Source organism: Vicia villosa, linkage group LG2 (genome assembly GCF_029867415.1).
Source record: "Vicia villosa cultivar HV-30 ecotype Madison, WI linkage group LG2, Vvil1.0, whole genome shotgun sequence".
Taxonomy (NCBI): Eukaryota; Viridiplantae; Streptophyta; class Magnoliopsida; order Fabales; family Fabaceae; genus Vicia; species Vicia villosa.
Genome location: NC_081181.1, coordinates 193,501,018 through 193,515,584, shown reverse-complemented (window position 1 = coordinate 193,515,584; position 14,567 = coordinate 193,501,018). Strand labels below are relative to the sequence as shown.

The window sequence follows — 14,567 nt, the reverse complement described above, 5'->3', positions numbered from 1 at the left end:
ATATATGTGTAGATCAAGCAATTTATTGATTTAATCGAAGATTTGATGATCATTACATTTATGAGGGGAATTTTGGATTTTATTTTAAAATAGTGTAAGAGTTAGGTCTTTTTTATAATAAAGACTTGGAATTATGTTGCAAAATCTTGAAATCTATATAAACCATGACAAGACCAATAATCTTGAAATTTTAATTGAAGAATTATAAGTTATTACATAGATTTTAACAGTTGAATCAAAGTCGATTTTTATAATCTTTAGTTTATTTAAAACATATAATTTTGTGTCTTAATACATGCAAAGTTTATCAAATATTTATTGGAAATTTTTTTAAATTGAAATATCAAACTATTATTTGTGATTAATTATGTCATCAAGTAGATGAATACACTTGATCTTATTTCCTTAGAAAATAGTTACTTAAATACTGTTATTATGTATGAATTATTAGTGACTTTTGTATGAAAAAAATGCAAATAGGATATTATTCAAATGATTAATTGATTTTTTTTTTGTCGTTTAAGAAGGCTCAAATAATTTCATGGATGATGCTAGAGGTCCACCCAAAAGAGTTAGAAGAAATCGCCAATCTCCTAATACTTTGGCCAGATCTTCTGCTTCTTCCTCCAATTCAAGACATGCTAATGAAGTTGTTACTAGGGATAATCCAGCATTTCCCTTTCAGCCTTTGTTTAATGTTCAAGGTAAATCTTTCTTTTAATTATATGTTATCCTTTTTTGTTGTTTATATTCTTCATTTAGAGTTCTAGAAAACATAATATACATATTTATGACCACATAAAAAAATCTTTCAAATTTTAAAAAAATTATGCAAAGCTATTTTTAAAAAATTTAAGATTGTATAAATGCATACATGATTCTCCTATATGTGATGTGTTTAACATTGAAGCATTTCTTTGGATTTGTTATGCTGGTTTATTTAAGATTGTTTTTTTTATAAGTAAAGTGATTTTATTAAAGTGAGCACATGAGAAACTCAATTTATTGTCTTGTTATAATTTTTCAGCACCTAATACAAATGAAAGTTTATTAGAGAGTGCAAATATGGGTTTTCAGAGATACTATAGTGAAACAATTGGCATAAGATTATCTCATCGTCCTATCTTCCGACATCAACGTCGTCGGTATGATCTCCCAACAATTCCTATGCATGGAGTTCCACCAAATCCTCCACATGGTGTTGTAGTCCCACCACAGGCAAGCTTTCAAAATTTTCAATTTCATAGGGTATGCTTTAGAGTATTCTTGACATAAAATAAATACATTTTAATTTTGTTACGAACACTCTCTTTCCCTAACAGTTAATTTTTTATTGGATAAAATACATGTGAGTCCCACCCTTTTATGTGGAACACATTTCTAAAGTGAGGAATCCACATATATATTTTTCACCTGATAAAAATATGGTTTTGAACTTCATTTCACTTTTGCATTCATGATATTAGATTCATTACAATGTCATGGCCCCTATATTATTTATAGAGTTTCATGCATGCTAGCTCACTTATGTTACTCATGCATATGCAATGACATGTTTCATGCATATACTTCTAATACTCCCTCACAAGATCATGGAGGGGTGAAAACCACGACTTTGAGCTTGATGTGAAGCTCTTGGAATGCATTTTTGGTAAGAGGTTTCATCAGTGTATCAACAACTTGCAATTAACTTGGAACATGTTGAATTTTCACGTGTTTTGATATAACCTTTCACGTACGAAATAGATGTCAAGCGTAATATGCTTAGTATGCGCATGAAGAATAAGATTATGTGACAGAAGAACCGCGCTGAGATGGTGACACAAGAGCGTATGAGGAAGGAATGAAATGACAAGTCCAGTGAGAAATAACTCCAACTAAATTAAGTCAGATGTCGTGTACGCCATGGCACGATACTCAGCCTCCGTAGTTGATATGATGACAAGTGGTTTTTTCTTAGAGCTCCATGAGGCAAGATTCAAGCCAAAGAAGATACATGATCCTGATGTAGAGCGATGATCATCTAGATCAATCCCCAGTGTGAATCACTATAAGCACGTAGTGAATATTTTCAAGAAGGGGGAGCTGGAGACAATAAGAAACCATTGTTAATAGTAGAACTTATACTAAGGATCCATTTGACAGTTTACCAATGTGATTCCAGAGGAATTGTCATGAATTGACAAGCTTTATTGACACGGAAAGCAATATCTGGTCTCGTGAGGGTCACATATTGAAGTGCTCCAATAATGAAGTGAAACAAGTAAGGCTCTGTGTGTGAGAGAGTGTGTGTGTGTGAGAGAGAGAGAGAGAGAGGATGATCCATGTTTATTGAGTTTGCAGTTTCTTAGAAAATGAGTAGTGACACCATTGGCATTACACATTTTGGATGGTGTAAGAAGGTCTCAGATACATTTTTCTTGATTATGAAGTAGAATTTATGTAGACAAATACTTGATTTCAATGCCTAGAAAGTATTCAGGAATGCCTAACTTCTTAAGAGCAAAAGTAACATGGAGTAAATCAATGAGTTTGTGAACCAAAGTAGACGAGGAACATGTGATTAAGAGATCATAGACATATACAACCACATAGAGAGTAATACCTTAATGAGATCTAATAAAGAGGGAGTGATCACATTTTCTATGAGTGAAGCAAAAGCGAACTAGTTCCTGAGTTAAATTCTCGTATCAGGCCCTAGGAGATTCCTTAAGCCCGTATAAGGCTTTATGTAACTTAAAAACGAGTGAATGATTTTGTTTCTCAATCTCAGGTGGTTGAGACATATATACTTCCTCATGTAAGGAGTCATTAGGAAATGCATTGTTTATATCAATCTATTGTAGTTCCCATTTGTTTATAAGAGTCAGAGTAAGAATCACTCGAATAGTAGTTGGCTTGCCAACAGGATAAAATGTCTCAGTAAAATAAAAACCAAAATTTTGATTTTATCCTTTATCAAAAAGCCTAGCTTTGTATTTATTCACATTTACATTGGGATTCTTTCACTTTGAATACCCACTTGCACCTCACAAGTTTTCTATGATGTGGGAAAGTGGTCACTGTCCAAGAATGATTAGCCAACATTGCGTCATATTCAATTTGCACAATCTAAAGCCAAGATAGTTGAGATATAGCTTGTTTAATGGATGTTGGTTCCACTTGTGTGAGAAGATCATTGGGTTTAGAATGGTCTTTTTTGGATCTATTTAATATTGGATGTTCATTGAACTGAAGAACTTAAGAGAGGGAAGAGTTATGTAAGGAGCGTGAGAATGATTGTATCGGGCTAGTAACATTAGTGGAATCATGAGAACTAGGCATGATGTTGGATAAGGTGTTAGAATTGACTTGAATGTCTGGAGGTGTCGGGCTTGGTTGAATGGATTGAGACATTTTAGAAGTGCTGTGAGAATTACTTTGAGGTGAACCAGGTTTAGGAATAAGTTATGACATTGGATTGGATTGGTTACCAAATGTTGGAATAGATGACAGACTCTTAACTACTATAAAAGGAGATGGAACATTATCCACTAGACTAATGCCAGGTGTGTGAGACACTTTAGTTGAATACAATTATGGAAAAGGAAGTGACTCAAGGCAATAATATTAGTTTTAGAGGAAAACAATACAGAAAAAGAAAATGAGTGTTCATGAAAAATGGAATATTTTGATATGATTATTTTGCTAGTCTTATTCAAGCATTTTTACCCTATATGGTGATATGAAATACTAATAAATACACACTATTAACTTCTAAATTCTAACTTGTGTTTGTTGTAAGGTCTGTGTAAGGGAAAACATGCACAACCAAACACTTTGAGAGTGTCATAACTAGATAGCTCGTGGTACAAGGCATGATAAAGGGGGTTGAAGTTTTGGAAGACCAGCAAATGGTAACCTATTGATGACATGAACTGATGTTTCAAAAATATGTTCCCAAATTAGGGAGGAATGAAAGCATGTGATAACAATATAAGGTCTATTTCTACAATGTTCTTATGTTTCATTTCCACTGTTAAATTTTGGTGAGAGGTGCGTGGACAAGTAAGCCTGTGTAAAATGCCCAGCTTAGTTAGGTACTTGGTGAAAGGCCTAAATTCTCCCCCATAATTTAATTGTAAGGCCTTAATATTGGTGTGAAGCTGAGTTTGGAAAATTTTCAAAAATAATTTGAAAACATAAAATGCTTCAAACTTCTGCTTCAAGAAGTAAATCCATGTGTGCTTGGTATATGCATCAATAAAGGAAATGTAGTAAAGAAAGCCAAAACTAGAGGGAAAAGGTGCAGGCTCCTAAATTCAAAGGAGCTCTATAAACAATTGAGGTAAGAGGAGCATGTATCCTATAAAAGAATAACCATATCCAATTTGCATCATAGTTATTTGTTGAGGATCAAAAGTTAAGGCTTCAAGTTTATTAGTAGAAGTGTCCAAAAACTCTGGTGTTGTCGACTGTGTTTGTGTAGGTGTAAGTTTCTCATCAAACCTATGACACCGATCAACTATAACATATCCATATTTACCGTATAATTGACATGTAGGTCATGTTCCAGGTGAGGCACATCCTCAACCACATGTCATGCATCCTCTACCACAATTGCTTGGAGCACTTTCACGCACACCACATGTTTAATGATTTTCATGTGCTATATGTGAAAATATAGATGACACAACCAATTCTTGTAAAAGAATTTCAAGTTAGGCCTCCTAAACATAGAGGAGAGCTTCCACATTGTAGAAAGATTAAGGCTCAGATGTGCTAGAAATTTGCATTACAAATGGATTATATTCCTCAGGAAGTCCATCAAGAATATAATCAATGTAATCTTGCTCCAAAACAACATTTCCAACTACAAGCATCAAATTGGAAATGACTTTAACACGTAGAACATATTCATTGATAGATTTATTACCTTTCTTGATGGATTTTAGTTCAACACGAAGTTTCCTAACTCAAGCTTTCATGTGCACATTGAAATACTTGTGGATCTTGTTCCAAACTTCAAATGCATGTTTGCAGGATAAAACATGAGGTAAAACTGATTCTGAAATGTTAGAGAGTATCCATATGAAGATAGCTCGATCTTGCACTATCCATGCTTCATACTTGTTTAAAACTCTATCTTCATCTTGATCTTGCACGACCTTGAAATTCTGTGGAATTTGAGGGTTTACAACTATTTTGTGAATTCTTTGAGCGAGAGTGATACCCCCACCTATTGATTCCATAACAGAGTTATTCTCATGCAACTTGATCGATGGTTTTTGTCCAAATTGGTGTGAGGAAAACGATTCAGATGCATTGGTCACAAAGTTCTATGGATTATGGAACATGCTTCCAAGTGGTATAGCTTGAGCAACTTGCAGATTTTCAGCTATGGCGACTCAAGGAAGAAGAGACAGTTACGTGCCTTGGGATTGGTGAGAATGTAACATAAATAAGTTAGGGTAGTTAGAGAGTGCAAGGGATCAACTAGGCAAATAGTACTAAGATAGCATTATAATTTTTAACTTCATTGGAATTTTGTATTCATGAAAGCTAATTCATTATAATGTCATGGCTCATATATTTATAGATTATCATGAATGCTAGCTCACATATGCTACTCATTCACATACATAATGATTTACATTAATTTCATACATACTTATTTATGAGTTTTATGCATATACGTCTATGGTGAAATGTCTTGTTTCTTTCATTCCAAGATAATCTTGTAATATCACTCAATAATAGAGTGAGTATTTGAAAGAGTGTTCATAGCACTACTTAATATATTTTCATGATATAAAGCACATACACCTCTAGGAGTAGACGTGTCGCAGTGTCCAACACTTATTAATGTCCGACAGTCATATGATACGTGTTGGAAAAGACAAACAAGTGTCAGAAATATCATACAAGTATCTTCTAGAAAAATGGTTTTTTTCTTTCACACTCTAGAATCAGTGTATGACACTTGTATAACACTCATACAACATGTAATGGAAAATCCCGACAAGTTTTTTATAAAAATATGTTTTTTTCTCTGTTTTAACATGCCTTATAGATTTTATGAACAAATCTCACACACATCTAAAAAGGTTAAATATGTATTGAAATAATGTTATCGATGAAGAATTAAATATATTAATTTTTATTAGAATAGTTTTGACTCTCTAAATAATAGATGCACAAGTGAACCTCAAATACTATCATATATGTAGCGGTGTTAGTGTCCTATATTTTTTTACATTATCAATGTCTGAGTATATGTGTCTGCGTCATGTCCAAGCAGAGTCGTCTCAAACTTTTGAGATGCCATATGTAAGAAGTTGGAGTTAACTTTCCTTGAGTTGTGGAAGTTTTTTAACAGACCATATTTAAGCATAAATTAGCCATATACATGTATACGAAGGCCCTTTTTTCTATAGCTTAATCATAAAAAGTGTGAGGTCCTGTGTTGTATGCCTCCCTGCACACCTTCAACGATGACCATGTGTTCTGACGTCCGTGTCAGAATATATATAATGTTCTGACGTCCGTGTCAGAGTCTGTGCGTCTATTTTATTAGAATATATATATTTACTTATCAATTGAACTTCATTTTTATAGGATATTAATCATAAAAAATTGTGAGGTTCTATAATGTAGGCCTCCTTGGACACCTTCAAACATGGCCATATGTCTTGATGTTTGTGCTTCCTAGGTTTCATATAATTATTGATTATTTTAGTATAACATGTATACTTACTTATCAATTGAACTTCATTTTTATAGGATATTGCTATTTTAAATGAAGAAGTGGAAAATCGGGTTGATCCATATAGAGGAATGCGTTTGAACATTGAAGACATGTCTTATGAGGTCAATTATATTTATCTTATCAATATAGAAATTCTTTAAATTAAGAGGTTACACAAAAAATTAAAAAAGTCTATGTTTGAATTGTTGATTATATAGGAACTTCTTGAACTGGGTGAGAGTATTGGTAGTGTTAAAACTAATTTATCAGAGGAAACAATCACTACTCTACTGAAGACAAAAGCATACAAAATAAGTATTAATTTGGAGGAGTTACCATCCGACGATCAAGAATCTGATACTTGCATTATATGTCAGGTATGATATTTCAACAACAAATTTCATTTTACTTAATATTTTCACTAATTTCACGATTGACAATTCGAAATCAATTTTTTTTCTAAAATATTTATAAATTTAATGTACTCATTAATTATTATTTATTAATTGAATAGGAACCATTTGAAATTCAAGAAAATATTGGAGTCCTTTCATGCGAGCATGTATTTCATGTCGGATGCATAACACAATGGTTGTTGGTAAAAAATAAGTGTCCAATCTGCAAATCAGAAGCTTTGACACCTACAAAGGTTGAATAGAAGAAATCTAAAGATTTTTCATGACTATGAATATCTTTTTCTTATTATATATGCACTTTTTTGAATAATTTGATTTTGAACATGTCTTGCTATGGTATTTGTTTAATATTCTTGTTGGATACTTGATTTAATATCTATAAATTTTTGTAGACATTGTTATGTTGGATTTTTTTTACTTCAAATAATTATTATAATACTTTTGAATTTAATATTTTGATATGAAAGTTAAATTTAAGCTTTCATTTTATATGTATTCATGTGTTTTAAGTAGTTGCATATGGCTTCATGTGATATTGATTGCCGAGTTGTGTGCTTATGACATGATGTCATTGTGTTTGAATTGGAAAACAAATTTTTTATATTCATGGGAAGTAATATCTATGATAGTGAAATATAGCTTTATGATTTTAATATATTACTAGTTTTACATGATACTAGTTTTATCACTTAATATTTCAACCATATTTATCTAAATCAACATATATAAGAATCATGTAACAACAAAATTAATATAGGTTACAATCAAATTTAACAAAATTAATATAGGTTACAATCAAATTTAGAAAAGTGCTTGGAATATGATTCATCGAATATTTGTGATATAGTATGATGACATGACATCAACCATCAAAACTAAACTTTGCGGTATTTATCAACATCGTGAGAATATGAAATGATTCATTAAAATTTCTTAATGTCTAAAAACTCATTAACACCATCACATGTAAAATTTGTTATGTTCACCAATATGGTCCTAACCTTTTATGCATAAGTTAATTAAATAAGCTTGGTATAGGTCTATTATCTAGTTAATCATATTAGTTCTTAGGATCTATTTATTTAGCCTACTGCAACTTAATAAAATTGTATTTAATTCTAAGTTGATCAAGACTGAAATCAAATATATAGCATAAAGAACATATGAATTAAACATGCATAAACATTCACATAAAAAGACTAGCTATTTTAATTTATCATTGATTCTTACATATTCAAACATAAAAAGTTTAAGCTTATAATGAGCTTAGCAAAGACTGAAGACTGAGTACTTAAATTATACATTTCTAAAAATATTTGTTAATTAAAATAAAAACCTAATAGATCAATATAATCAAAGGAAATATTTTAAATGTAAGATGACTTCATCAATGTATAAACTCTTAACTTCATCTTCATAGACAATAATAAAAATGAGGTAATATGTGTAGGGATTAACTACAAGATATTCGAATCAATTATTATTTTTATTTCCATAAAGGGCATCCTTTTCTTAATGTACTAGCTCCATTGGCATTTGGGTCAATCCTACTTGTATTTTTAGAATTATCCCAAAAAATAGATAGTATTTTTTTTGTTAGTAGTATGATAGAATCATTTTGCACATGAAAAAGGCATATGTTTATTCTTTTAGAGCCGAATTTCATTTTTATCGATATATGTAAGTTCTACGCTATTTATCATTTCTCAAAAGTTTCTTATGTATCATATGTTAATTAAAGTGTCATGACTATTATATTGGCCAAAAAGTACAGGTGTGTGTCTTCCCCATACAAGGGCAGGAAGACTTAAAGGTCATAGTAGGTTTATAACACTATATGGTGGTTATAGCATGCCCACAATGGCGAGAAGCCGTGTACAATAGTGATTTAAGACGATTTAGGGGTTCTGCTCATGTGAGGTGAGAGGTCCTGTTGGTGGACAATGTGTTTAGGTATAAGTTTTTGATGAGTGTGATTATACGAGAAATGATCTTGGATAAGCGCTATGCTTTTAGGGTGTAAGTATGTGTATGACTTAAGATTTGCCCTCATCCTCCTAGGAGAAGAAGTATTTATAGAGGCCTTTTGCGCCTAGGGTTTGGGTAACCCCGGATGGTAATAACCACCCCCACTAATTGGAAAGAGTTATTAACCACCTATCTTCTAGGAATGGTGGAGGATTCCATCTCCTTTGACTGATATCTTGTCATTGATACCTCTGGGCAATTCATCAAGATATCGCCTAGTCGATATAGTTTTTTGGGCGAGAGCGCCCTAGTATAGGACCTTAATAAATATAACATTACATAGTCCCTCTAGCATGAGGATTCTGCTAAGTACAAAGTGTTTTTAGGCCCCTTATTTGAAGCGTGCATCTCTCCTTGAAAGGGATTCCCTGGTTCGGCGAGGTCTTTATATTATGAGCGGGCGAGTCCCTCCTCCGAAGACGAATATATTTAAAGGTGAGTCCTTCAACTTGGGGTTACTCCCTCATCTTGGGGCGACTCCCTCAGCCGAAGGAGACTATATTTAAAGGCAAGTCCCTTAGATTGGGGAGGGTGTCTTAGACGAAGTCGAATATATTTAAAGGTGATTCCCTCAAATTAAGGTTTACTTGCGTGAGCCCTTAATTTGAGGGATGAGTCATTTACAAGGTGTCTCTAGTTTAACTAAAGTATTTTAGCGAGGAATGTAAATCAATCACTTAGCGTGTCAAACTTACTTTCATTTAATGTAAGTAAATCAATCACTTATCGTGTCAAACTTACATAAAAAAGAGTCACCGTCTAAATACATTGTGAAATTATGGTACACAAATATCAGATGTCGAATCAGATGCCACGATAATGATACCAGGTCAGTCACAACAACAAGAACAATTAAGTAAGTAACGTAAACTGCTGAAAATGAATAACACAAATAATTGTCAACCAAGTTTGGTGCAACGTCGTCTACTTTAGGGTTTTTCAATCCACGGAGGAAATCCACTAAAATAGTATTAGTTTGAAGCCTAAGTAAACAACCTCTGGTTTACAATCTTTTCACCTAATCACTACACGTACTATTTCTATCTAAGGCACTCTTAGATATGAGACCCCTCTTATCACCCTTCTATCATACCACAATGATAACAATAATGATAATCAAATAATAGAAGACACAATCAACTCTTGCTTAAAAGCTTATGAGTGATTGAAAAATTACATCTCAAACTCAGTCCAACTCTAATATAAAGGTGATAATAGAGTGGCTCAAAATAAACAATAAACAAAATAAACCCAAAAATATCTTCAATTCGCACGGCTTAGTTGATGCATTAGGTTTAGGCTGTTCTTTTAAATAGACTTCCATAAGCATGGGCTTTAGGCTCTTCCTTCAAATTAAACACGTATCCAAAACAGAAACTGCAAATCTTCTGCTTTAAGTAAGGAACAAACATCACATGTTTCCTAAAATGTCTCAACATCCTATTTTATGAAACAAGTGTACACCTGGAATAGAAACATTTGTTCCAAAATAAATCCTTCTTGTACTACAAAAATATGTGAGATAAAATAGCAGATAATCTCACAATAAATAAACCAAATTTTCCAAGAATTAAAACCGCAGTCTGCTATGATGTCTGATCAACATGTCACGACATCTTGCTCAACATCTTGATGTGGTATATGTTTTAATAAAATTGATGCCAATCATAAAATCATAGTTTGGTAAATTTTGTCTAAAACAACCTTTGCACAATGAAGCTAAAAAGAAATAGAAAAATAACAAACAACTAGAAACCACTAGATAGACAAATCACATGCATACTTGGTATATCATCAAAAACATATCAGAGGAACACACCACAAAACTAAAGAGAGACTCAGCCTCATACACACACAAACACACACAGAGAAATAAACTCTCACACTCTAGAATTTCTTCAAAGATCACATGTCATGACATTCTGTTAGACATCACAACAATAGAATACATCACCAACATCACAACACCAACATCGCAACAGCACAATACAGTCACATAGTAAAAACTTAAAAGAGAACTCTCCATATACCAATACTAAACTCCCTTATCATACATGATCATTACTCCCCATGTCACATAGGATCAAAACTCCCCCTTAAGAATAGATCCAACACACAGAAACATGCGCATACAACCATTCATGCACACATACAAACAACCAAATCACACAATTTCTCCCCTTTTTTAGCCATATATTAGACAACAACTATCACCAGCAGCAACAACCCCTTCTTCCTTTTCTCCTTCTGAAATATCAACAAACTATTGTTCCTAAAAAATGCAGTTCCCTAGTTCACCACTTAGTTTTTCAAATTTATTTGAATCCAATGCTTTGGTGAAAATATCACCCAGTTGCTTCTCAATGGCCATATGCTCTAGAGTATCAACTTTATCTTCAACTCTACTCTAGCAAACATAAATTTGATCCCAAAGAGGTTACCCGAATGGAAAAGTAACCTTCTATGTTACAAATCTTTTGGATGCTATATAAAGACGTTTATTTTCAATTACCCTAATATAGGCGTTATTAAATCTAGTCAACTCAGAATCATCGATGTTAAATTCTAAGTGAGCAAAAACCGATTTATTCTTTGCTAGTTTTGGCCAATTTCTTGAGTCGTTCTTGATTATATTAAGAACATTGGTCTCCATATCTCTTGAAAGATGTTTCACCATTAAAAAACGAACGTACGTGGTTGTTATTGAACGTGATATCCCTTTTACCACCTTTTTCCTCCCTTCTCCGTTCCTTCTCCCTGAACACACTTCTTTCATGCTTCCTCTGGAAGCGAGGCACATTGACTAACTACTTCCTCTCACCAATGAATATGTTATCCAAACTTGTAGCTAACACTCTTTCATTCAATACATTGAAAAATCTAACAAACCCATATCTCCTTCCTATAACATCTTTGTTGCTAGGAATTACCACCTCATCTATGCCGCCATAGGTCTTGAACTCGTCGAACATTTCTTTAGCTCCAAAATCCTCTAGGATGAACATTCATCCTTAGTTTTTCTCCTGGTCTGTCAATTCACATACACTTAAACCCTTGTTTTTCTTCAAACCGGTCGTTTGCTCCATTTTAAACTTATAATTAGTCATCTTCAAATGAAAAATAGGAACCATGTTGCAATTTTGAAAAAAAATGAGGGACCAATTTGTAAATTTTGAAAAAAAAATTAGGGACCAATTTGTAAATTTGTAAATTATGAAGGATCAATTTTTAATTTTTTAAAATTTTGAAGGGACAATTTGTAAATTTTAGAAAATATAGAGACCAACTGGCAAATTTTGAATACTTAATTTGATATTCATATTTTATGGAGTACGAGAAATATTTAAAGTTCTTTAATTTTATTTGTCATTTTAAAATCATTAAATTTAACTTGGACAAAATATTTCGTAGATTTTCATCATTTTAGCAATTCTTCATATTTTTTTTTATCTAAACAATAAATTTTGTCCAAATCATTTAAGTTGTCTAAAAAGATTACATTCCCTCATTAAAATATTTCATTCAAACACTCTCTATTTGATAAGAAAAAAAATTCTTTCCTAATTTGTTATTAAAAGTTAAGGTAATTATTAACAAAATATATTCCTTCCATTTTTAAATATAATTTTGACTATTTCATTAATATTAAAAAATGTAATAATTGATCTATAAAATTAATTATGAAAAATTTATAAAATTATTTTTTATTAATGATATATGAAAAATAAATTAAAAGAATTGAGAAAAGCAAAAGAAATACTTAATGATATAATGAAAAATAACATTAATGGTTCATTAATATTGTAAAATATTTTATAATTTGACACAAATATTTTTCTTAAATTTACATATAATAATAAAAAAAAGAATAGTTTGTGTTGTTTTGATTTTTGAAAACAAAAAATAAATAGGAAATAACTCAACAATTAAAAGGAATTGAGAAAACCGTGAATCTTACAATGTTCTATTATCATTTAAATATTGGGTTTTTCTAACCTATGCAACCTTGCATAGGATAAGGACAATTGATACACCACTTTTAAATATAAATTACCATATTAATTATTATTTATGTTGATCCATTAATTTGATGGGAGAGAGAAAATATAAAAGATTACTTTTTAAAAGAAAAATAATTAATATGATACTTTATATGGAAGGAAATAATGTATTAATTGTCCTTATTTTATGCAAGTTTGCATAGGTTAGAAAAACCCTTAAATATTTTCTCTTACGTTTTTATTAAAAACATAATTAACACGGACACATATTCATTATAATAGTTGTCATATAAATATTAAAAAATGTCAAATTATTAATTCTATGATATATTTTATTTTTATTTGATGGTTTGCTTTATCTTTTTATTTATTTTAAAAATATTGAGCATAAATAAAAAAGTAATTATAAAATTTTTTCTTTTCAATATAAATTATAATAATTGTATATAAATGTTGAAGAATATCAGTTTTTTTTGTGCTATAGCACATTGAACTTTTAATTTATATTTTCAATTATTTTAAAATATATTTTAATATAATTACATAAATAATAATAAATCTCTTCTTTTATCACATGATATTCTAAATTAGAGAGGTTTTCAGCGCGGTTTAATTTGATTTTGAGACAAAATTATTCAATTTAGAATGTTCACGGTGTAATTTAAATCACTTTTGAGAGAATGAAATCTAATTCAATATAATTTTTAATTTGTATAATTTTTCCAATATTCGTATTTTTATTAAGGATTAATACCACTTTACCTCATTTAATATAGGTGAAATTTTCTTTATCCCTAGCAATATTTTATTTTTGGATTACCCTGTAATATTTTTTTTATTTGGATTTCATCCCTAAGCGTGCAAATAAAACATTGAATCTGGGAGATAAATAAAAAAAATATTACAAGGTTAAATTGTGCTATTAGGGGATAAAAGACAAAAAAAAAATTACAGGAAAAAATGAATTTCGCTTATATTACAGGAGATTTTGTATATTTAACCCTTATATTAATATTATATATTTTATGTAAGTTATAGCATATAATATATTAAAAAATAATATTATAAAATAAATTTATACTTGGATCAATCTTTAATATTAAAATTACAAATTATATTCTCATCAATATTATAAAATATTATAAAATCATATAAAATAATATGTTTGATGTAATATAAAATGTTGAAAGTAATACTATGAAATAAGAATCAATTATGGTTAAAATAAATACTATATTAAAAAGAAATTGATTAAATTAAGGTAATCAACAAAAATAAAAAATAAATTAGTTAAATATATCATACTACTAAAAGTAAATAAGTATTAAAATATGGATAAAGCTAACATGTGCCCTTGGGGCACATGTTAAAAAACCTAAATATAGTAAATTTGTA

At 30.7% G+C, this 14,567-nt stretch overlaps 1 protein-coding gene across 1 annotated transcript; it reads left to right on the top strand.

Moving 5' to 3' along the window:
• Positions 1 to 541: 541 nt before the first annotated feature.
• On the top strand, positions 542 to 4,765 carry LOC131650989 (uncharacterized). The gene is made up of 5 exons (XM_058920683.1): positions 542 to 704; positions 1,028 to 1,218; positions 2,165 to 2,263; positions 4,544 to 4,555; positions 4,667 to 4,765. Exons 1-5 carry the CDS (start codon positions 542 to 544, stop codon positions 4,763 to 4,765), a joined length of 564 nt encoding a protein of 187 aa, XP_058776666.1.
• Positions 4,766 to 14,567: the final 9,802 nt, after the last annotated feature.